The sequence below is a fragment of the Gekko japonicus genome, unplaced genomic scaffold (assembly GCF_001447785.1).
Source record: "Gekko japonicus isolate JY-2015 unplaced genomic scaffold, Gekko_japonicus_V1.1 scaffold1765, whole genome shotgun sequence".
NCBI lineage: Eukaryota > Metazoa > Chordata > Lepidosauria > Squamata > Gekkonidae > Gekko > Gekko japonicus.
Genome location: NW_015165296.1, coordinates 215,990 through 241,082, shown reverse-complemented (window position 1 = coordinate 241,082; position 25,093 = coordinate 215,990). Strand labels below are relative to the sequence as shown.

The 25,093-nt window shown below is 48.6% G+C and overlaps 1 protein-coding gene across 1 annotated transcript in view; it reads right to left on the bottom strand.

Annotated features, from left to right (window-relative positions):
• Nucleotides 1-8,573: 8,573 nt before the first annotated feature.
• Nucleotides 8,574-25,093, bottom strand: part of PEAK1 (pseudopodium enriched atypical kinase 1) — a 62,360-nt gene continuing 45,840 nt past the window's right edge. Inside the window, 3 exon segments of the mRNA XM_015410376.1 lie at nucleotides 8,574-10,429; nucleotides 21,030-21,778; nucleotides 23,452-23,651. Of these exon segments, the coding sequence (XP_015265862.1) occupies nucleotides 9,287-10,429; nucleotides 21,030-21,778; nucleotides 23,452-23,651 (2,092 nt within the window). The 3' untranslated portion in view covers nucleotides 8,574-9,286.

Genomic DNA, 25,093 nt, shown 5'->3' with positions numbered 1-25,093 from the left:
GAGGGAATTGGATAAGCATATGGAGCAGAGGTCCATCAGTGGCTATTAACCACAAGGTATAGATAGGAGCTGCGGTGGCTCAAGTGGTTAAGATACTGAACTGCAGGCTGTGGAAGGTCGGTAGTTCAGCAGTTCGAGACCCAAGTGTGCCGCATGACGAAGTGAGCTCCTGTCTCTAGTTCCAGCTCCTGCCAACCTAGCAGTCCGAAAGCAAGAAATTGCAAGTAGATAAATAGGTACCGCTTCAGTGGGAAGGTAACAGCGTTCCGTGCGCCTTGGTGTTTAGTCATGCTGGCCACATGACCATGGAAATGTCTTTGGACAGCGCTGGCTCTTCGGCTTTGAAACGGAGATGAGCACCGCAACTCTAGAGTTGGATTTGATTGGCTTTCGAGCAAGGGAACCTTTACCTATAGATAGGAACTCTCAGTCTGGGGCAAGTGATGCTCTGTATTCTGGGTGCTTGGGGGAGGGGCAACAGTGGGAGGGCTTCTAGTGTCCTGGCCTCACTGCTGGACCTCCTGATGGCACCTGGTATTTTTGGCCACTGTGTGACAGAGTGTTGGACTAGATGGGCCATTGGCCTGATCCAACATTGGCTTCTCTTATGTTAACACATCATTAAAGATTCCTTGTCAATAAATTGCTTCAGTTTGCATTTGCTGCAAGCGTGGTTTCTGGTGGGGCCCACTGCTGCTGACTCCTACTTGCTACCTGTTAGCAGTCAAATCCCTCCTGTGGATGGGCAGTTTGAGACAAATTATGTGTGCACTGCACTGCTGGCTCAGAGGTGGAACCAAGATGGCGCTGGTACAAACAAAATGGATGCCGGCCAGAGACAAACCTGGGGAATATTTTGGAAGGTGAATTGCAACAGCTGACTCGCTAATAAGCTCCCCTCCCCTCCCTAAAAGAGATACTCAATCTAAACAATGGGTTTCTCAGGAAAACAATACCCCACCTTGAGTGAACCACATCCCCACCCAGTCATACCTTCCCTTGTCCATTCACCCTAATTCACGGGCTGGTCATACAACCTGGTAGCTTCTCCCACCCTGTATCTCAAGGGTCATCAAGAACATTAACACCTTTAGTTAGCATCAAGTAATCTCCTCAAGAAACATTAGCCCAACTCAGGGCAGGCTGTCATGAGTTTCCCAGGGCCTTGGGTCACCCTGGGAAAGCCAATCATGGTATTGTTTTAGGGGCAAAACCGTCAGACCATCCGAGGAAGAGTTTTTCCTATAACTGGCCACACTCCGCCCCATGACAGTGTGTGTGTTCTCAGTGCTAGGCATCACCCCCCCCCAACTTGCGTGTGGGCTTCCTCCTCCTCTCTGGGAAACGCTGGCTGTTTCTCTCGTTGCCTTCCGTGGACCGCAGTTCTCCAAGACTTGGTAAATATTGCTGTCCCCAAATCACTTTCCCCGCTCCTTCCTTTTATTTTCCTCTTAGTTAATTTTGTGTGTTCTCCATGTGCTTTGTGCATGTTTTATGCCATTTTCTTCTTTTGTCATTGAAACACCTTTCTGGTTGAACTTCAGCCTGGTTTGAGGGTTCCCTAAGGGAACCACCTCCATCAAGATTGGTGGAGATAGCATGGATACCCTCTCTCGCTTGTCTCCAATTACACTAATCCCCCCCAATTAGTTAGGAGACTATCAATTTGGGTAACACACCAACGCCCTTCTGCTGCCTGCTTGTGCTTTCTTCCCTCCTGTGCTTTCAGCTGCGCAGGCTGCCTAGTGCTGCAGGAGAAGGGCTTGTGGGAGGTGCTCAAAGCATCAGCATTTCTGGTGGCCATGGAAGTGGTGCTCCTTGCTGAACCCATGACTCGGTGCCATCGAGGAAAGGGCATGTAAGCAGCGTGGGCAGCTGTGACTGCATGTGGTGGGACAGCTTGTGAGCGGGCAGGAGAACGATGATCGGGCAGGTGGGCCAGCATGGCATCGTGGTTAAGAGTGGCGGACTCTGATACGGAGAACTGGGTTTCATTCCCCACTCCTCCTCCACAGGAAGCTTACTGGGTGACCTTGGGCCAGTCACCTTCCCTATGAAGAAAGGTGAAAGGGGTCAGTGTTCTTTAGCTTGGAGAGATGACGACTGAGGGGAGACGTGGTAGATGTTTACAGTATTAAGCATGGGACAGAGAAGGCAATATTTTTCTTCCTTTCTCACAATACAAGAACTCACGGGCACTCAATGGAATTAATGAGCAGTAGGCCTTGGTGCCTAGTCATGCCGGCCACATGACCACAGAAATGTCTTTGGACAGTGCTGGCAATTCGGCTTGGAAATGGAGATGAGCACCGCAACCCTAGAGTCGGATTCGACTGGCTTTCAAGCAAGGGAAACCTTTACCTTTACCTAAGCTTACAACAGATAAAAGTACTTCTTCACCAATGTTCCCTCTAAGCTATGGAGTCTTGTGAGCAAAAATTCTACTTGGTGAGCTACTGGCATTAAAGTTGTGAGCAGGTGATTTAGCTACTGCATAAATTGGTTTGCTCTGGAGCCATCCCTCCTGAGCTAAGATAAAAATGTGTGAGCCGGACGCTCAAAAAGTGTGAGCTAGCTCACACTAACTCAGCTTAGAGGGAACATTGTTCTTCACCCAAAGAGGAATTAACCCATTGAATTCCCTGCCACAGGAATGGTGGTGGCTACAAGCATAGACAGCTTCAAGAGGTGATTGGCGAAACGTATGGAGCAGAGGTCCATCAGTGGCTATTAGCTGCAAGGTATAGATGGAACACTGCCCGGGGCAATGATGCACTGCGTTCTTGGTGCTTGGGGGCAACAATGGGAGGGCTTCTGAAGTTCTGGCCCCACTGGTGGACCTCCTGATGGCACCTGGATTTGGGCCACTTTGTGACACAGAGTGTTGGACTGGATGGGTGATTGTCCTGATCCAACATGGCTTCTCTTATGTTCTTTCAGAACTCTCTCAGCCCCACTTACCTCACAAGGTGCCTGTTGTAGGGAGAGGAAGGGAAAGGGAATTGTAAACTGCTTTGAGACTCCATGGAGTAGAGACCGACTCTTCTTCTTATTCCCTGTCTGTCCAGGGCCCCGAGATCCTGGAACTGGCCCTGGCTATAATAAATGCCACATTCAAGCATTTTTAATGGTCAGTGGCACCTCCTTGTATAAAGACATCTAAAAGAAGATTAAGGCAAAGGCACGCCTGGATGCTCAGTGTAATAAAACTAGTTTATTTACACAGTAACAAGGATGCCACAGAGTACACAGCAAAGTACCACATCAAACTGGAGTGTAATTGCTGTCCGATCACAAAGGAAGGCCGGGAGTTTGTATCTATAAAAATATGTAAATATAGATATGAAGCACCGGATATAGCAATGCAGTGAACTCCAAGCACAACCCTTTCCCAGGAGAATGGAGTCGTAACAAAGATGAAATCCTGATCTGGAGGCATTTGTAAAGAAACACCACGGAAAACTGCATCTGTGTAGGAACTTCCAACTTTTTTTTAAAGTTTGCCCTTTTAATGAAAACAAAGTAGACCCTTTCCTCACACTTAAAAATGTTCAGCATAATTCAGTTTGAAGCCAGAATACCCCAGGGCGAGAGCTACAAAACTTCCCATGAATCGTGCATTTGAAATGGTGTTTCAGAAAAAGATCTCTACTCGATGAATTTTTAAAATTCAAGAACGTAAGTATATATATTATGTTATATATAATATACATACGGATCATAAAGGGGAAGAAGGGAAGTGGATTATACTTGCAGGTCAGCAAAATTTCATTTATAAAAATATGGGCACGCATGAATTTTTTTCCTATTAAAATATTGCAATCTTCCCTGAACTACTTTTTTCTGGGTTAGAGGGATAATCAACAGAGCTGGAAGCAAACATCAACTGGAGCAAAGGGAAATGCTCAGGTAGTTGGCAATTTCACGAAACTGCCATCTGTTCTCCCTTACGCCGAGACTCAATTGCCTGTGCCATCGCCGAGGGCTTTCCAACCAGAAGCTGGATGGAATCGCAAAACACTTTCGGAGGTTTCCTTAAGGAGTTTTAATAATTTCCAATTAATCTCCCAGGCGTGAAGTTCTTGCCGGGTTTAAAAAGCCACAATCCGATGGCTCGGCTAGGTACGGCCAAGCCCCCCCGTGAAATCGACTTGCCGTGGAACTGGGCTGGGTCCCTAGGTTCATGTTTTGGGTGAAAAGACGAAAAAATAAAAACTGTAACCCCTCCCAACTACAAATTCAATTACATTGCTCCAAAAACAGCTGGCTGGCGGCACTGCTCTCTAGCAAAGCGGGGTCTGGAGCAGTTACAGCGTTGTCACAGTGAATATTCTTCGGCACTTCTCTTGGTAATTTCTCTCCCCTGTATCCCCTAAAAAACTAGCACGTCTACAGTCCTGATGGGCATAGTGTATTTTAGGTGGTAGGGGGACCTTATGGGGTGTGTGAACAGTACATCTGCCCCCTGCACGTTCCTTTTTAGTAAGAACTTGGGTAGGCTTTGCCCTGACTTAATACAGTGCTTTATCGCCCCCACCCAAGAGGAGTAAATCACACCCATTTACTTACACGGGAGGCAAATAAAAACTGTGCTTGGGGGGCGCCACTGGGTTGCCAGCTAAACCTGCTTCGGGCGACCAGTATTTGAGAAAGTGGCCTGCTCTTGCTAGCTCCAGCCTTGGTTTTAAGAGTCCGAATCCTGCTTAGACTCAGTTGTACATTTCGTTAAATTCATTCAGTTGTCTCTCGAGTAGGGGGCCGGTTCATGAGCTACCTCCGGCGCTTTATGTACTTTGGATTTCGGTATTCTCAGAAAATGCAGGGCTACAAGCCTCAGACTGCCGTATGAACCGTGAAGTTAAAAGGCAGGCCACCATCCCCATTTCCTTGCCTCGAGAGAAGCGGAACGTTCCGTCCTTATCAATGCGAGGGCTGAGATGAGCAGGGCATTAACGATCCCACGACGACCCCCTTTATTAACTTCTTCTAAAGGCACGGCTCGCCTTGACACCACTGGGTAGGTGACCAGAGCGCATATGAAAATGAAGGTTTCCATGTGTCCACTGTTCTGGAAGGAGCAACGCATTCCGTGCTTCCCTGCCTGTGTTTTCCAGAAGACTTTTCCAGAGCTGGAGTAAGAGGTCAAGCTCGAACCTCTGCGCTGTCCCTTAAGCAAAACTCAAAAAGCAAAGTCCAGTGTCTGAGGCTAGCAGGTGGGAAGGGGTGGGTAAAACGTGAGCTAAGTGGCTACAACCTATAGAAAGTAGGTTCGTACACTGGGGCTTCCAGTGCTCTGGCTCTCTGAGGAGTGTATTGTGGTCTGACCCTCACAGGTGTCTTTCCCCCTGTATCACTTTGGCTGGAAAACCCGAATGGCTTCACTTATCTTGAGCAGATGATCTCCGCTTCCCCTGGAGAGTCCTGCTTTCTCTTTGGTTCCAGGGTTTTGCACCAGGGCACGAGTGGGCCGCCGTCCTTTCTGAGCAGGTTGGTGGGCGGACTTTGCGCACGGGTCTCCTCCTCTATCGGCCAGCGTCGGAAAAAGATTGTTGGAGCAACAGGTGTTCCTAATCCTACGCTGTCTAGACAGCTACGTCAACGTGACCTAGGTTCTTCCTCCACGCATGCTGCAGGGTTTTGTTTGGGGGGGAAACGCATCATCTACAGCCACGAGTCTTTTTAATTTTGACAGTGATATCCAAAGAACTCGTGGATCGGAGCCATCACATTGTGTTCTTTAAGTAAAACTGCCAACTTGGCTTTTGGGGGAAAGCGTCATTGCATTTGTCTTTTTTTTAAAGTGGGCACTATTAATAAGCAGGTAGCTCATGGAGGGTGGCTGCCATTACAGACTCCCCCCTAAAAAAAACTTTAATTCTGTGACAAGGCACTGGATGTGTGATTAAATCAAGACCGAGAGTGACACCCCCCCAAGAGATTTAGTCAAAGCTCCAAGCGGGACGACATTCAAATTCTTCCAGACTGTGGAATCTCCCAGGGCTCTTTGCTTACCACTGGATTATCCTGTGCTCAAATGAGTGGCCAGGTTCTGGAAAATATATCTCTTTACAACCCGTAAATATATACAGAACATATATATATATTTACAAAGACAGTATGGCTATCCAAGAATCATAATCCTTTGAACGGTGGGGCGAGCTAAGTTAAAAGGTCTGAAGTGTTTAAAACGCAAACCCTATCAACCGGGGGGGGGGGGGGTCTCCACCACTCTCTCTGCTCTTGATGCTCAGATTAGAAATTGGGCTGTAAACTTATTTTGTTCCCGGTTCTTATCTGGGGAACTGGTCTGGCTCTGGTGTGGCCCATGGTTAGGACCACAGGCCCCCACCAAGGGGATGTGGCTTTTCTAGGATGTTTGCAAAGACAGCAACGGGCTCGGCCAAGAATGGGCTTTGGCCAGTGTGCCCCCCGCCCCGGCTACACAGCAATCACGCGACCATCCTTCATGAACAACATTCACCCGGTACTACAGGATAAGGAGATGGCAGTGAACGGTGGCCCAGGTCGAGCTTTCCCAGAGCTCAGAATGCTAATACTGCTTGAAATTTCACCACTCAAAATACAGAAATGGAAACCAGAGAGCTAAAAGACACCCTACAACGGGTTTTTTTTGGGGGGTGGGGGGCCTTCTGTGTAAAATACATAAAACATTCAAGGGTCTGCTTCTGCATGTGCCTGTCGGCATGGAAGAGGTACGAAGAGCACGTCGTTAATACGCGAAAAAAGATACCAGGTGGAATGTGCCTATTGTAGGGCTCAGTAGTCCGTGTGTAGCTAAGTGGCGAAGGCTGGCTACATGAGAACTTGTGTGCACACACAGATATTAGTTAAAAGCATATATAAAACTAAGGAGCAGTGCGCTCCATTCAATGGGAAGGGCGGGGGAGCGACATGTGTGCATGCGTGCGCACGGGGGGGGGGGATTTCTCCCCTCCCTACTCCTTCCTGAAGAAAGAGTGGCTGCGTGACACGCTTGCACAAAGCTCTGTAAAGACTCCTGAACCTTTCAGAAGTCACCATGGACAACATCTGGGTTTTTAACATGCCTTTTTGTTGTATTACAACAGCTGTCCTGGCGTGCCAACAATTCTGCCCTTCTGCTCAAAGCACCCCAGAACACACCAGGTGTAAACCTTGTCTGATCCTCCTCTGGCATTCCAACAGCCTGTAGATAACTTGAAGCAGGAAGAACCAAGCATCTAAGAGAGACCCCCGTGGATTCTGTATGTCACAGGCCTGAGAAATAATAGGGTTCTTCATAAATCACAGGGCTGGGAATTGGCGAGGTGCCTGTACCCTTCAGCCAGAGGACAGAGCGGACGGCTGACCTCATTCTCTCCAAATTATTATTTCTTTTTCCAGGGACTCGTCCGAACACGCACACACTGTTCAAAGTGGCTATTTGTTTCCAAGGCTGAAGTAAACAGGTTAGTCACAGTTTTAACGATAAAGGAAACAGCAAAAAAAACAAAACAAAACAAGAGAAAGAACAGCACATGTAACTTTGTGCGCCTATGTGCCGCGAAAGGGGAAGGGGGTGGGTGGGTCTAGCATATGGGTAAGTCAGTTACGCAACGTAAACACTAAACACGGCTTTGTCATATAATACATCCAAAAATTGCACATATATCCATAGGAGGAGAAAGAAGGAGCACAGGCTCGACACGAGAGGTGTCCGCTTTCCAACAAACCACCGTCCCTCGCTGGGAGGAATTCAATACTGGGCTTCAGCTCGTGTCCTTTAGAGGCATTCCAAGAATACTGAGCAAAGAGATTGGGCGTAGGAGAGAGAGCTGCCGCGCTTCCACAGGAAAAGGCCACAGTATCAGGGAAGGAAGCCAGTGGCGGGGTCTGCAGGCCAAACGCCCCTTCAGGCAGTTGGATTTGCTGACTTAACGTCTCCTTAGTATGCGGCGACTCCTTCGGAGTCATCGGCAGGCAGGCTGACAGCCAGGGCATTTTAAGTGAGTGGCAGTAACAGCTGGAATGGCTGGACAAAATATTGGCTGCCGAGAAGACGTGCTCTCCCTGAACCCCCCCCCCAAGAGAACCGCACCTCTAGGTAAATGTTCTCTCACAACGTAGCTTATTTGTAACAGAACGACGAGCCCTAAGCAATGCTGTCACCTGCCAGCACAGAGAGCTTCCTTCTTACGGTGTGGAAATGCCACGTGTGTGGCTCAGCCGGTCAAAATCTAATGCAAGGCAGGCACAGAAAGCCAATACTGTCTCGCCCCTGATTTAGGACACACGCCCCCGTAGGAGACAGAGGAATAACTACTTCTAATATGTGTTGGCTTCCATTGCCCTCAGGCTGTTTATACTGGCTCTTGGTCGACACGGTTATAATTAACAGTCCATCGATAACCCCGAGCAGGACTACAGCAGCCTAGGCGCTGGCCAAAAGAAAACCCGATGCTTTTGGGGAAGCGTTCTGTCTCGAGGACCGCTGGCCAGTCAAAGGAAGCGAGGGCCGCGAAGGGCAAAAGGAGGGGCAAAATACATTATGGAACTCTGGAACCCCTGGCGGATAAATCTGTGCAGCCCCCCCCCCGCTGCACCTCTCTTCAAAGTCTGTCTTCTAAGACTGCTCTTCTTTTCTTTTTTTTAAATAGCAGATGCTGGGGGGGGGGTTGTAACATTTTAAAAAGAAATGTTAACTTGCATGTCATGTGTTGTTTTGCCCCTCAGCAAGAGTTAAGGGGTGTGTGTGGCAGTTTGATCAGGGGGCGGCCGATTATAACTCGCTGGCAGTCAAGAATGCTGTCTTACTGGGAAGAGGAGGGGGAAGAATCAAAGCTGACTTTCAGGGAAGCGTGACTGGTATTGGCCGAATTGTCCCCAGCTAAGGGGTCTGGGGCCGACAGTCGTTTGGGAAGTGGTTTATACATTTTGGCAGCTTATTCCTCTCGTTCCTGTTTGCAGTTCACTGGGCACTGCCATACGCAGAGCCCGGTCCTTACAGCAGTGGCTGAGCACACCTCCACACTGCGTTCTTCGGGGATCTCAGAAATAGTGGTTCCCTTACCAACACCTCCGATTTTCCTCGTTCCGTCACACCTCCTGCTACAGGAGGCAATGGGGCCTCCGACCAATACCAGTTCTCCCTTTACAGCTCAGACAGGAAACTTCCTACTGAGTTCTGTTTGCTCAGTACTGGTGGCCTCGATAGCTAAGTTGGAATTTCAGGGCTCGTACGGCAGCGTGAGCGAGCGCCGGGCTGGAGAAAGGACCGGGGGGTGTCGTTGGGAGTCAAAAGCGGCAGCTAGTGCTGCTGCATGATCTTCACCACGCGGCTGAGGGAGTCCGTCGTGGCGAAAGCCAGATACTGACAACAGAGCCAGTCTTCCAGGCTGACTTTACATTCCCTGTCCAAAGACTTCTCGGCGAACTTGATCATCATCAGCGTCCGTTTGATGTCCAGCCAGTTCTGCAGCACAGTCTCCTTTTGTGCCGGCCGGCAGCAGGCGCTGAGAGTCTGAAACAAGTCCTCCCGAGGGCCCCAGAGCAAGCACTGGAGGACTCCCTTGGCCTCGGATATGAGGATCCTTTCCGAAGGGTTGGGGTTGAGCAGACAGTTTGCCAGCTGCTGAAGCCCCAGGGAGTAAAGGGAACGGCAGGGGATCCGGGGCAGGTCGGCGCGGGTGTATTCCTTCTCCTTCAGCTCCGGGTTTTCGTCAAAGGGGTTGGGCAGGTGCAACATTTCGTAAATGAGGATGCCCGTCTGGAACTCGTCGCACTTCTTATACTGCGTGGCCGTGATGATCTCCGGGGCCAGGCGGGACTGGTCCCTCAGGACTTCCGGATCGACCATGTGGCTCTTCTGCTTGGCTTGGGAGAAGTTGCTCACGATGAGCCTGGCGGGGCAAGCGGCGCTGGGGTTGGGCTCCACGCACTCCGAGCTCAGGAGGCTCCCCCCGGGCTTGTAGTCCACCTGCAAGAGGTTCTCCAGGCGCAGATCGCAGTGCGTGATGTGGTAGGGCTTCAGGTGCTCTAGGCCGGAACACAGCTGCAAGAGAAGGAAGCACACCTGCCGCTCGTACAAGTCCGGGTTGCTCGCGTGGCGCTCGGAAGACTCCCGCACGAAATCGGCCACCGTCAGGTAGGGAACCTCGCGGGTGATGACGACGACTCGGCTGCGCTGCTTGCTGACGGTGCCCGGGGCGCCAGTCGAACCATCCCTCTGAGATGCTTCCGCCTCAGCGGGGCTCTCGTGGGTCCTCTGCTCCCCTTCCTCCTGCTCCTCCTCCTCCGGTGAGTCGGGATCCTCCCACGGAAGGAGCCGCACGGGCACGTCGGCTAAGAAATGGCCGCAGTCCTGCTGTATGTTAAAATGAATAGCCAAGCTCTGGCGGATGGCCAAGCTGTGGTAATACTGTTGGGACTCTTTAGCTTTGCTCTTGCAAATCTGAAAAAAAGGAAAGGAAACAAACACTCAGTTTTAAGTGCTGCAAATGTGTACCTGTTAAGCATACAGCAAGCTGCTATCCCTCCGTTCCATATGCTAGGAGCCAAAAGGACTTGAGTTTTAAATGCATCTCCGCCTCTTGCCTCAGAAGATTCACTTACAGCTACCTAGAAAGGTACAATCTGGGTTGAAGCTGCCTTCTACTGAATCAGATTCTTTGTCCATTGGGGTCATTATTGTCTGCCTCTGACTGGCAGCGGCTCTCCTGGGTCTCAGGCAGAAGTCTTTAACATCACCTAGTGCCTAATCCTTTTAAATGGAGATGTCAAGGATTGAACCTGGGACCTTCTGCATGCCAAGCGGACACTCTACCACTGAGCCACAGCCCCTCCCCTAAATGAAGCTGCCTTATAGTCCGACAGACCCTTGGTCCCTCAAGGTCAGTGCTGTCTACTCAGACTGGCAGTGGCTCTCCAGGGTCTCAGGCAGAGGTCTTTCATATCACCTACTGCCTGGCCCTTTTAATGGGAGATGCTGGGGATTGAACCTGGGACCTTCTGGCTCTTCCACTGAGCCATGACCCCTTCCCCATTATTGTGATGTCTTCCCACTTGGTAGTTTTACATTTGCCTCTCGTGCTGAAGGGCTCTAGGAAGACAGTTTGGAAGTCCAAAACAAAGGATCGTCCTATTTGGGATTTCCTCCCACAAGATGAAACGCACATTTAATGCTGCTTTTCCCTAGTACCCTGCCTAAAAATGACGGGAAACAATCCAGATAGCTCGTGGCAATTTTATAAAGGTTAATAATTATTAGTTCAACGGGACAATCGCCTGTTACTGCTGCAGTGTTTGGAAGCCAAAAGAGCATGCCAAGAACTAAGCTTTCCCCACTCCCCCTCTCAAAGCACAGCCCTTGAGATGTGGTTAACTCGGTATCAGTCCTCCCCACAACATGGGTACTTGGTGCTCTCTCAAACACTTTTTATTGTTTTGGGAAGAAAATATGAGCAGACTGCAAAAACATCCAAAGTCCATTACAAACTTGCTTTATTAGGAAGAAATGCAGTAACTCAAAGAAGCAATGGGAGATGTAGGCACATATGGCCAATATGAGGTCTGGCTCAAACCCCCCCCCCCAAAGGCTTTTAAAAAAGAATTTTTCTTATGGCGCAGGAATGAATGGATCTGGATTCTTTACTGGCTGGCAGTCATTTGCATCTCTGTCTAAGAAAAACACACAATGAAGATGGAAAGACATTTAATTTCTTCACAGAGCGAAATCCATACCGAGGTCACCTTGGATGAGGGAAACAAGGACAGGATGAAGTCTCACCCCACCAAATGCTGTCTTTAGTCAAGCTGTGCTGATAGGATACAGTGAGAACTCGTACATCAAGCGAGCCACCAAGTTGCACATGGACAGATGCAAAAGGAAGGTTCCTCGGGAGCCCAACCAGATGCGATACTGGGAGTCTCCTGATCGGAGCTCCCAGGTGTTTGTTCTTTTCGAAGAATGTGTGTCTTCGATCCCGATCTGGATTGGGGCCCCAGCATGGGAAGGGGCAGAGATAACCCTTTCCCTGTGCTACTTCCCCAACCCGAAAGGGGGCAGGGACAGAGCTGCCACTTGCCACAGTGCCGCGAACATGCAGGCGAAGTATAGAATGTCTGAATACTGGACCCACTGGGGTGAGCAGTAGCACTGCAGAGCTGTTCCAGATCAGGAAAAGAAGAAGAAGAGGAGGAGGAGGAGGAGATTGGATTTATACCCCGCCCTTCACTACCAGAAGGAGTCTCAGAGCGGCTTACAGTCTCCTTTCCCTTCCCCTCCCCACAACAGACACCTTGTGAGGTGGGGGGGCTGAGAGAGCTCTTGACAGAAACTGCTCATGAGAGAACATCTCTGAGAGAACTTGTGACTGACCCAAGGTCACACCAGCAGCTGCACGTGGAGAAGTGGGGGATCAAACCTGATCCTCCCAGATTAGAGTCTGCGCTCCTAACCACTGCACCAAACTGGCTCTCCAAAACTGCATGGAGGGAAATGTTTAACTCCCCTCTCTCATGTTGCTGTCCTGAGCCAAATCGAGGCCCTGCGGTTTGACTGACCTTCAAACTGCCTGCAAGCGAAAAGAGGGATGAAGAAGATTCCCCCCACTAGCCTGACGCACCTCTGCAGCTTCAGCTGTAAAAGGTCTAGCGTATTCATAACATTGATGGCAGCTGCAATTTGCTCAGTATTTCACCCCTCTGTGTTTGTTCGTCAGAAATGTGTGTTGTCATAGATTCACATGCAGTTAGACACTCTAGGCAGCCATATACTGAGTAGGTTGTCCTTCTTTTGATCTTGATCGGGTAGCTGTCTGTGCCTCTTAAAACTCAGCGTCGCCAGCAGGTACGATCGACGTTTGCTGGTCAAGGGCATTCTGAGTCACTTGATTTTAGCAGTAACTCCTGCACGTGTCATTCACAAAGGCACGAGAAATTCAAGCTAGACAAACTCTGCATGGTGTACACACACACACATGCATGTTTGTGTAAGGTGAAGGGGTTGCAGCTGACTTATGGTGACCCCAGCCAAAGGGCTTTCAAGGCAAGCGAGATGGTTGGTCGTTGCCTTCCTCTGCAAAGCCTTCCTTGGTGGCCTCCCTTCCAAGCACTGACCCTGCTTAGCTTCCAGCTTACAGTGATCCCAGTCAAAGGGACAAATGGGCTACTTTCGTGGGTGCACGCCCCTACTCAGCACCCCCCCAAACAACAAAGAGGATTTTCTTTCCTGTCAAGCTGCGTATGACTTACGGTGATCCCATACAGTTTTCAAGGCAAGAGGTGTTCATAGATGGTTTGCCACTCCCTGCCTCTGCACAGTGACCCTGGGCTTCCTGGGTGATCTCCCATCCAAATACTGACCAGGGCCGACCCTGCTTAGCTTCTGAGATCAGATGGGATCAGGTCAACCTTGGCTTATCTAGGTTTTATAGACAAAGGAAAAACAGAAGCAGCGGGGACTAAAGGAAAGAAAGGTGATCCAGGGCCAGTTGGAAGTTTCGAAAAGAAGAGAGGAAACCGGGATGGGTGGAAAGGGAAGCCGCTGGCCTAACAGAGGAAGAGTTCAGGGAGCAAGGAAAAGAAAGGTGGAACAAAGTCATTTTTGGAAGGGAAATTAGGACTGGCACATGCCCATCTCCTCTGCCGCAGGCTCCAGCCTATTAATGCCATGTTTCCAGACATGGTCTCATAGGGCGGCATGCACCTCGCCTGCTATCTGTTAGTGAGCAAGGCAGGCAATTTTAACTTGTTACAAAGAGAAAAAGAAAAGAGCATTGTCTCATGATGAGAAAGAGGGTTTAGCATAAAATAAGCACAATAAATACTAAGGAAAACAACGGCCTGAATTTGTGTTCTGTCATTTATCGTAGATTACATATAGATTAAGGCTCAAAGTGATCTATGCGCACCAAGCCTAGACATCACTCCAAGTAATTTGAGCCGCTTCACATGGGGGAATCGAGTACATTGAATGCAGCTGCATCCTCCTAGCCCTGAAGGAGTTCTTGAAAACAATGCACGGAACAGCGGACAGTCATAATTTGGGAATTGCACATTTCGGGGGGCAGAGGCAGGATCACGAGTGGGCTGCAGAGATCAGCCATATATTATCACAAGCTGCTTTTTACCACTGGTCTCCCCAGCTCAGGGATCTTCACTGTGCTGCCCACCGACACCTTTGGATAATCAAGAAAATGCTTAAAAAAGAAGAGAAGAATAAGAGATTGGATTTATAAGCCGCCCTTCACTTGGAGTCTCAGACTGGCTTACCATCTCCTTCCCTTCTTCTCCCCACAACAAATGCCTTGTGAGGTAGGTGGGGCTGAGAGAACTGCTCTTGAGAAAACAGCTCTGAGAGAACTTGTGACTGACCCAAGGTCACCCAGCAGCTGCATGTGGAGGAGTGAGGAATCAAACCCGGTTCTCCAGATTAAAATCCGTGCTCTTAACTGCTACACCAAACAGGCTCTGAAGGCATTCCTTTTAAAAGGCATCCTGTTAAACAGAGAATCTGCTTAAAATGTTGTAGAGCTGCTATTGGAGGTACGTACAACCTGTTCTGAATGGCAGCGACCCTCCAGGGTTTCAGGCCGAGAAAGGTCCTTCCCAACATCTGAGAGCAGAGACCTTTCAGCTGGAGATACCAGAGACTGAACCCGGGGCCTTTCTGGATACAAAACATGCGCTCTACCACTACCTCTTTCCAATCCGACAGGCACCTTCCTCTTTCCTGTTGCCCAAACGAATTGCTCGCCTTGCTCGCACTGTTCACGGGGCACAGTGGCTGCCCTGCATTTGTGGAGATCCCCTTTTTGCAGAGCAGTCACCAAATCCCGTGCCTGACATCTTTCTGGGGAAAAGCGGCAAGCCCTTTTTGTCTCAGCAGGCTTTTAATGCCTCTGAATGGATGCTGGCAAGAGCAGTTGGCAGCGTATGGATTTCTGTGTCTTGGCATACTAACAGGACAAAGCAATGCTGCGATGCCTGATCGGGGGGGGGGGAAGGGAGAGAAAAAGCTCACAGAGAATTTGTGGAAAGCAAGTTCCACCAAGGACAAGACGCCTGCCATTACAAACCTTTTCATGCCACGCTGTGAAAACTGGGCTTTTGTGCAAGGCAACAAAACCGCACGATGCTGCGGCTTCAGGCAACCACCTGATATGTTCGACTCATATTTAAAGGTGATGACCTGAAAATTGGTCCTCTCTGATCTTCCGATTCTGCAGGTTCTACATGAATAGACGGCTTCCTTCTGAACTCCGAGGAAGTCAAAGTTGGAATCCTGCAACTGGTCTCCATCTTTCTAAACCTCCTCACCCGAGAAGAAAATAAAACCAAATACATCAAGGGGTAGAGAAAATTCAGAGCCTCCTAAATGTGGCCTATGTTAGTTTCAAGCCGAGAAGCAAACTGAAGAAAAAGAATATTTTCAGAATGCAAAAACCAAAAGGCACTTTTGCTCCTCTCCAAGGCTACAGAGATGAACACAATCCACATGGGGACTAAGTTGACGGTTGCCTGCCCTTCTTGTTGATTAAGGCACAATTTTTAATGGTATCTAGAAACTGTCTCTGCTTCTCATGGTCTGCACACACAACCTACCTGGTCTAGTGGACTTCAGCAAGTACTGCACAACTTTCTACTCTTCATGCTTTTCTTATTTCTTTCTCCATTTCAAGATCACTGTCAGAGTTTGGTCAGATAGGCATGTCCCTGATATTAAATTGCCTCCTGCGTGTGGTATATTTGTATCCATAGCCGCTTGGGGGGGGGCATGACTCTGTTCTTCTTATGTTTTCTAGTTTATTGGACATACAGCGACACCCACCACTAATGCTCCCTCTAAGCTGTGGAGTCTTGTGAGCAAAAATTCAATTTTGTGAGCTACTGGCATTAAAGTTGTGAGTGAGTGAGTGATTTGGCTACTGCATAAATTAGTTTGCTCTGGAGCCACCCTTCCTGAGTTAAGAAAAAAAATGTGTGAGCTGGAGGCTAAAAATCTGTGAGCTAGCTCACACTAACTCAGCTTAGAGGGAACACTGCCCACCACCTAATATGTCCTTCCCATATAGCCATGACTTGGATGGCCCAGTCTAGCTCAAATCTCACCAGACTTTGGAAGCTACGCAGGGTCAGTCCTGGTTAGTACTTGGATCAGAGACCACCAAGTAGTCCAGGATTGCTACACAGAGACAGGCAATGGCAAGCCACCTCTGAATGTCTCTTGCCTTGAAACCTTTATGGGGTCACCATAAGATGGGTATGACTCGTTGGAAGAAGATGATGATGAAGAAGAGATTGGATTTATATCCCGCCCTTCACTACCAAAAGGAGTCTCTGAGTGGCTTACAATCTCCTTTCCCTTCCCCCTCTCCACAACAGACACCCTGTGAGGTTGGTGGGGCTGAGAAAGCTCTTTCGAGAACAGCTCTGAGAGAACTTGTGACTGACTCTAGGTCACACATACACGTATACACACACACCTATCTAGGGACAGCGGTATCCCACTGACATTCCTTGTCCCACTAACGCTCTGAAATGCCTATTATTTCTATGTCCTCATTTAATATCAAGTGGTCTTTGCTCTGACATTGCTATGATTTCCATGTAATTTCTTTCCCTCTCCAAGGGCCCCCAGCGTGCACATGCCCTTTGGCCTCCTTTAACAGCTATCACTTCCTGACACACTCTCACTATCAAGTTCTAACCTGTCCAAATCTAGATTACCAACTGTCCCTTATGGATGAGTCATCCCAGACCGGACGCTGTTCAGCATCCGGGTGGGACTCCTCTGGGAATCAGTTGCACTTCTAGCAATTTCCAGTGTTTCCTGCGCTCTTCTGCCTGGAAGCGAGCTAGGAGATTAACCGTAATTGCTCGCAGGTACCATCCAATCGCCCTACCGCTCTTGGCACCACAGAATAAGACAATATTGAACTTCATTTCCACCTCACTGGACACAAACGATACGTAACCAGAAGAAATGGCATGCCGATACACAAGGCGTAGGGAGGACACCACCTTTGTGTGGTTTGACAGGATACCGATGTGTAATATTTGGACACGGCTTTAACTAAATCCATGGCTCGTTTTTATTCCTACAAACTAATCATGATAAAGTTAAAGAAAATTACACTATTAATTTATCCGGCAGATCAATTAGACTTGGTGAGAACGAGACCAAATGGGAGCCATGCCTCCAATTAGCTCAGCTGGGCTCCCTGCCACAGAAATAAATCAATTGCGGCTGCACCTGCTCGATATGTGGCCTATGGGGTACAACTCTCAATCTTCCCCGGGACCCTTCATATGTGCCGTGCCCCTTGTGAAGGTCTTCAGTTCGTTAGGCAGCTCCACATTACAAATTCATGACAATCTGGGGTGATTTTTGAACTCAGAGTATTGGGCATCTTGAAGTTTGTTTTTGCTTGCAGGACAAGTTCCATCCGTAAACATGATCGCCCTGACCCGGACGGCCCAGGCTAGCCTGATATCATCAGATCTTGGAAGCAAAGCTGGACCAGCCTTGGTTAGTACTTGGATGGGAGACTGCCAAAGAAGTCCAGGGTCTCTATGCAGAGGCAGGCAACGGCAAACCGCCTCTGAACATCTCTTGCCTTGAAAACCCGATGGGGGTCCCCATAAATCAGCTTGACAGCACTTCACACACACACAAATGTGGTTTTGTGTAAATGGTATATAAAAGAATCTAGAGAACAAAAGTCAGAAATTTTACCGACACGGACCTTTTGATAGACTGATTTTTCTTTTGTCTTCTTGAATGCTTGGGAAAAGATACTGATGTCTGATTTTGCACCATGTGTGACAGAACTTGACTTTGGACCAAATGTTCTGGTAGAGTTATAAAAACGTATTTGAGTAATGAAACTGAGCGACAGGAGACAGCATCACGTTCCTTTTTTTAGCTGGTTATTTCACAAGGGAGCATTTCCTCTTTCCCGCGAGACCCTTATCAGTCTGCCTCGGAAACATAACGGGGGTGGAGGGGGTACGGTTCGAGGGGGGCCTCTTCAAAGGCCACGGTACGCGTCCGACCCTTGAATCTCTTGGCCCCAACCATTGTCCTTCTGGATGGATGTCTGAGTCAGAGCCGTTCTCTTTGTGGGCTGGGCACATTCTGGGGATGCCTGGGAATTACAGCGGGGTCGAGAGGAAGAACCCTTGCCACGACCACACCTGCCAAAGTTTTAAAGGCAGGTTTGGGGACCTGGCTCCCCCGTGGAATCTTGAGGCAGCCTCTGCTTGAGGTAGGGATGGCCAGGTCCTCCCTGGCCACCAGCGGGGGATGGGAGGCTAGGGTGGCCAGATCCAGCTAGAGGAACTCCTGGAGATTTGAGGGTGTACCCTGGGGAGGTCAGGGACCTCATTGGGGTACAAGGCCATGAAGCCCACTCTCCAAAGCACCCATTTTTCTCCAGGGGAATGGACCTCTGTAGCGTGGAGATGAGCAGTAATTCCAGGGGATCCCCAGACCCAACCTGGAGGCTGGCATCCTTAGCCTGCAACCTGTTGCCTTTCCCCCCAACAAGAGCCTTGCTGGGCAGGGGAGGGGTGTGTGTCATCGCTACATCCTCCTGGTGAGGCTTTAGGCATGGGCACAGAACCAAAGGCCGAGGTACGGCTTTATTGGACAGGGCTTTGCAGAAGCCTTTATTGAAAACTTCCAGACAAAACAGGCCCTTCTGAAAACTACATCAAAGTCACCTCCGTTAGTGGGAACGACATCATTATTTAAGGTAGCTTTTCCCTCACCGAACTCTGCTGGCTAAATATAGCCGCTCTCAAAGCCACCTGCCATCTCTCACAGGCAGATTACTTTGGCGTTGCCACAAGAATGATCAATAGCACAGCGCTAATTATTTTCCTGCAATGCATCACTTTGTTATTCATGTCCTAGCAGTAATGGCGCCCGGGATTCACTGGCAGTCTTTGCGACAGCAGAGGGCTAGTCCAGAATTCTTTTTTCCCTAACATGCTAACTGTATGCACTGTTAGCAGGAAGGTTTTCATTCTTCCAGCTGCAGTCTAACACAGTAAAGGAGGGCCCCCCAACCCATCTGAGCCTGTTGCCACATCTGGAATTCCGATACAACATGGTGGGTGCAGCAACAAAATGGCTGCCGCAGGAGGTGGGACCAGCCACAAAATGATTGCCACAGCTTAACTTCAGTGATACGGTGTAGATCCTTGTGGTGTGGTGGCAGCTGCCGGCAAAGCAACATTTTAAGACATTTGCACAGCCAATCAAATCTACAATAGCTCTACCTAGCCCCACCCACTTCCTGAAACCACTTGGCAGGCGCCATGGAGACCTCGGCAGTACAGCAAAGGCAGGTGACTCTTCTGATTGCCCAACTTGACTATAAGATTCTACAGTCCTACATTATAGGGGCAAATAAATGCTATGTGCTACAGATTCCACCCATCACAAAGCAACACCAAGTTACTATGTTTAGCCTGATTCGTTCATTCATAATCTATTTTCCGAACTGTAGACGAGTGATGTCGAGAAAAGCGGCTTACAGTTTATAAAACAGAACATCTGAAACAAGTTAGACACCAACGCCATAAGTAAGGGACGTTAAAAAGCGGATTCTTCGAAAATATACAGTAGTTATAAAGGTTTGTTAGTTTCCCTCGTGTTAAAAAACACAGCAGGGCTTTGTCTCCCTTTCCAATTACAACACAAGCATGCTAAACAAACGGGGACTTTTTTTTTTTTTTTAAAGCAGAAGGGTTAAAAGAAACAAAGCTAGAGGCCCAATGCCAAATTATTCACTGTCATGAATGAGAGAATTTGTAGCTCTACCAGCCTTTCAGTTTTGTTTAATCACTGTATTTCTGAAGGGTCGCTGGAGGGCATTTTCCCAGGACTGTCCTGGAGACACGAGGAATGTGATGTATGAAAAAGGGCTTAGAGCAAGCGCCTAAACAACTGCCGCTCCAGCAAGTTTAGGCTTAGACCTAGTTTACACAAACTTCCGCAGCAGACTTGGGATTCTCTTGTTCTGCGGCAAACGGTTAGACTCAGGATGCTAGGGGGAGTGGAGCGGCAACCACAAGCACCATCTTTTAAAAATGTACTTCATTGATACCCCACCATTCTCCCCAATGGGGATCCAAAGAAGCTTACACGGTTCTCCTCTCCTCTGTTTCAGCCAATGAACGTAAGGGCTGGGTGGGGATTTGACGCCAGGTCAGCGTGTGGCACTCAAACCACCATTTTACTGATTTTATTTACTTACTGTATACCCTGCCTTTCTCCACAGTGGGGACCCCAAGAGGCTCACACCGTTCTCCTTTCCCCCATTTTATGTTTACAACCTTGCGGAGTAGGTCAGGCTAAGGATTTGTGATGGGCCCAAGGTCACACAGTGAGAAGTGGGGTTCGGGATGGACAAAAGGAAACACTTCTTTACACAGCGAGTGATTAAAATGTGGGATTCGCTGCCGGAGGATGTAGTGATGGCCACAGGAATAAACAGTTTTTGAAAAAGGATTAGACAGATTCATGGAGGAGAAGTCTCTAGCCATAGTGACTGAGGGGAACCTCCACATTCAGAGGCACTAAACAGCTGAATCCCACAGCCAGGAGGCAACCTCAGGGGAAGGCCTCAGCCTCTCTGCCCTGTCATTGGCCCTCCAGAGGAACTGGCTGGCCACTGAGTGAGAGAGGATGCTGGACTAGATGGACCACTGGTCTGATCCAGTTTTTTTCCGATGTTCTTATGAAGGCCTCGGCCTCTATGCCCTGTCATTGGCCCCCCAAAGGAACTGGTTGGCCCCTGTGTGGGACAAGATGCTGGACTAGATTGACCACTGGTCAGATCCAGCAGGGCTCTTCTGATGTTCTTATGAGCTTCCACAGCCCAGTGGGGATCTGAACCTGTAGACTCCCAGATCCTAGTCTGATACTCTAACCACTACACCACACTGGCATATTTCCTAGCTAGCAACAGGCGATAACTACAACCTGTGAAAATTAGTGAATTAAATTGGATTGGACTGCAGTCCAGCCACCTTCATACCTTGACGGCATAGCTGTTGAGTGGATCTTTTGCGTACGACGCTCGGTAGTAGACAGCATCTCCTGCCTCGCAGCAAGGCCTGTCGCTGGTCAATCTGAAGTCTGACCAGCTGTCCACCCCGAATCGAAGCTGGTCCTTCTGCCCGGCCATGAATAGGTCTTCGCACCTGGCAGATAATTTCTTCAGGGAGTCAGTGTGCAGGCTCCTGATTTTGCTCACAACCTCCTCCCTGTTTCCGATGCCTCGATAAAGCGTGTGTCGCTGGGGCTTCTGGACGGCCCTGCCGTGCTTGCTGCAGGGGGTGGGCCTCCCCGACAGGGACTCCGTGCTGTTGGAACCCCTGTCCTTCATACCGAGAGCGGTGTGGCTAGTGAAGCTGTCGGCTGCTGGTGTGACTGCCGGCCCTTTCCCGCGGGGCCTGTCCAAGGAATCCCCCGACTCGTCGTCCATGACCCTGAGCTCTGAGCTGACGGAAGAGCAGGTGCTGCCTGCCTCCCAGCGGGTGTCGATGTTGTAGGTGGGGTTGGCCATAACACACAGGCTGCTCTCCAGACCCTGCTTCTGGAGTTCTTTTGGAAGTGGTTCCGTGTGAGCTCTTAGAATGGTCTTCTTGGGCAGCGGGGGCGGCGTCGGATGTATGGCGGAGGCCGTGTCTGGATCGGAGATGCCCCCGAAAGCAATGGCGTCGTCCAAAGCCCCCTTTGTTTGCCGCGGTTGTTTTGGAGGAATCATCGCTGCTCTGGATTGCCCTGGGCGATAATAAGAAATAAAAGACTCAGAACATTTAGACTTAGTGAGACATGCGCCTAGCGTTATGATCACAAGCCGTGTGTGTTTGTGTTGTGGCATGTTCAAGCCTAACAACTACCTGTTTGCACTGTAAGGACTAGAGTCCATTTCCCCAGATGCATGATGTACATTAGGAATCTCCAGCAATGATCCCTCTAAGCTGTGGAGTCTTGTGAGCAAAAATTCTTCTTTGTGAGCGACTGGCATTAAAGTTGTGAGTGAACGATTTGGCTACTGCATAAATTGGTTTGCTCTGGAGCCCTCCTTCCTAAGCCGAGACAAAAATGTGTGAGCTAGAGGCCAAAAAACTGTGAGCTGGCTCACACTAACTCAGCTTACAGGGAACACTGGTTTCCAGTCTTTTTGGGCCTGCAGACACCTTTGGAATTCTGAAACAGTATGGTGGGCACAGCCACAAAATGGCTGCCACGGGAGGCGGAGCCAGCCACAAAATGGTCGCCACAGTTTCTATTCAGTCACACTGTGAAGATCCTTGTGCTATGGTGGCAGCTGCCACCAAAGCAATATTTTTTTTAAGAGTCTGCACATCCGATCTGATCTTCAGTGACTGATTAAAATCCCTCTTGGGTAAAAGCCCCACCTGGCCCCATAAACTTTCTAAGAACACTTTGTGGGTGCTGGGAGAGGAGTTTGGTGAGTGCCATGGTGCCCACAGGCATAACACTGGGGACCCCAGATATAGATCCTCAGCTAGCAACATATACATAACCTGGTTTAGAGACGTGGAAAGAGTTGTAAGCATCAGGGTCAGAAGATGTTTCGGGAGCAATTTGGGGGGAACTGAAAACTCATAACAGAGAACAGAATGCATACTCTGGTCTTCTGTAGCCGGAAGATTTCGTAGGTCAATAACTACGTTCCAATGGTGTCGTAATGTTAAAAGGGAACACGCTTCAGTGCAGAAACTGCACTGTAATGTGTGAAAACTGCAGCCAAGACTGAAATATGTCATGTTAAAACAGTCTGAAGTGCTACATAAATGCTGACTGTGACTACTGGCGCACCAATAACATGTGTTGGGGGAAGGGCTTGTATTGTATCACCTCTTTCCAATCACCCTCTGTAAAAACCCCAGTGATTAAAATACAGGACATTATTACAGGACTGATTAGTGCTGGTGGCAGCATTTCTCTTGGCAAACGTGTTCTTCCCAGATTCTAGTACCGCTACCTTTTAGTTCACTTCACACAGGTGAGGCGTGGGGACGGGTGGCATAGAAGTTCAAGAGAGAAGACACAAGGCCCTTTAAAATTTAGTTTTCAATAATAAAATTTTGGTGCTAAGAACAGGAAACAATCTTCATCAACAAGTTTCTTTTTGCAACAGGACTTCTAAAAAGGAAAATAAAGGTAACTTTCCCCCCTTAATGTGTAAAGGGGCACATGCACTTTCTCCTTACATGATTGATTCTATTTTATCAATTGTAAAATGTATACTGTTTATCAGCTTTGTGGAAGCCGCCCTGAGCCCCCCTTGGCGGGGAGGGCGGGGTAAAGGTTAAATAAATAAATAAATGAATGAAATAGGCTTTGCATTCTTACTAAAAGTTTACCAAGGAAAGGAAGGCAGAATAATTTAATGTTGTGGTTGCACACAAATGCAAGGCACTTACCCAAGTTACTGTATGTAGCGCTGCAGCCACTCAGGTCAGAAGAATCAGACATTTCTTCTCTTTCATCTTCCCCTTCTGGCATTCTTGGAGGGGACAGCGGAATGGCCGAAGCATTGTCGCCACTTGCCGGCTTTTCGAACGCAGATCGTGGAATGCAAGGGGAGACATTGTTTGGCACCGTGGACTCGTCGGGCACTTGACTGAAGCAGACACAAAGACATTACACTTTTTGCATAACCAGAAGACTACAGTCCAAAATGTGACTGCCAATGGAGGCACTTTGGGTACTTAATGGATGGAACCATGGAAACAAAGGGGGAAAATACACTGTTTGTCATTTTGAGCCTTCATAGTTTCTAATATCTCTCTGCAAAGTTAATGGTACATATCTATGCATGCTGGAAACAGTATAACCTAGGTGCATATGTCCCTGATACTACAACAATTAAACTGGCTACTGATCTGCTTTCTAGCCCAATCGAAGGTGTTCCTTTCGTCTTTCAACGCCCTACATTGCTTGGGAGCGGGGTGTCTGAATGACTGTCTTCTCCCATTCGTTCCTGCCCAGGAATTAAGATCACAGGGAGAGGCCCTCCCGACAGTTCCACCAATTAAAGAGGCTTGTCTGGTGAGCCCACAAGAGAGGGCCTTTTCAGTGGCAGCCCCACAATTATGGGACAACCATCCCAGAGAGGTATGCCTAGCCCCCTCATTTTCGATCTTCAGGAGGCTGTTGAAAGTCCAGTTTTATTCAGGACTGCAATTGACTAATTTAGTTTTTTTTTTTGGCAGACCTTATTGGAGTGTTTAAACTGTTGACTTTTAATGTGTTTTTGTAATTGTTATTTTTAATTTGCGTTTTTTAAAATGATGCTTTATTTATATTGCAAGCAGATATTGCAGAGGTGGGCATTCTAAGCTCGGGAAAGCCACAGTGCAGGTTAAGATGGTTCACCATGGCCCAAAACTGCTTACTGAAAGAAGGTGTGCCCTTTTGCTGAGAGTGGAATGGTTAGCAGTTGCACACTCCAGCAGGGAAAACTGGATGCAGGTGCTGGACCTTCAGCAATTTGCCCTGGGGACAGCTGAAGGTTCAGCTCCTGACCCAAATGTACGACATCGATTATGCAAAATAATAAAAGTCCAAACAAGTAGAAACTGCAGTCTCATTAACCAAATCACAAATATTGATAAGATTTAAACTTAACGGGTGGTGAAGCCAAATTTCATGAGTGTGCGTGCCCCCTTTTATGCTGCATACGTGTCTGAGGGCCATCTAGTTGATTTCCCATTTGCTTATCGGAAAGGAGTTTTCCACCATTCAAGTGCTCCCAGAAACCTGCAGCCTACAAGTAATTAGCTAAGCGCAAAAAGGAGTTCTCAGGCAATTCACAATTTGCCCGTGTCAAGGCATGCCTTTCATTTGCATACAATATAGCCCACATTTACGTATGTGCTCCCTCCATTTTCACACTCATGGGAGTTTAAACGCTGGGGAACAAAAAAAACCCATCCACACCGGTTAGTAATCAAAAGCCCAAAACATGAGTTATCTTCCTACCATTACTGGTAATATTACACTGACATGCATCGTAACAGTGTGAACACAATACATTAAGTGCAAAAAAACCCACAAGTGTAT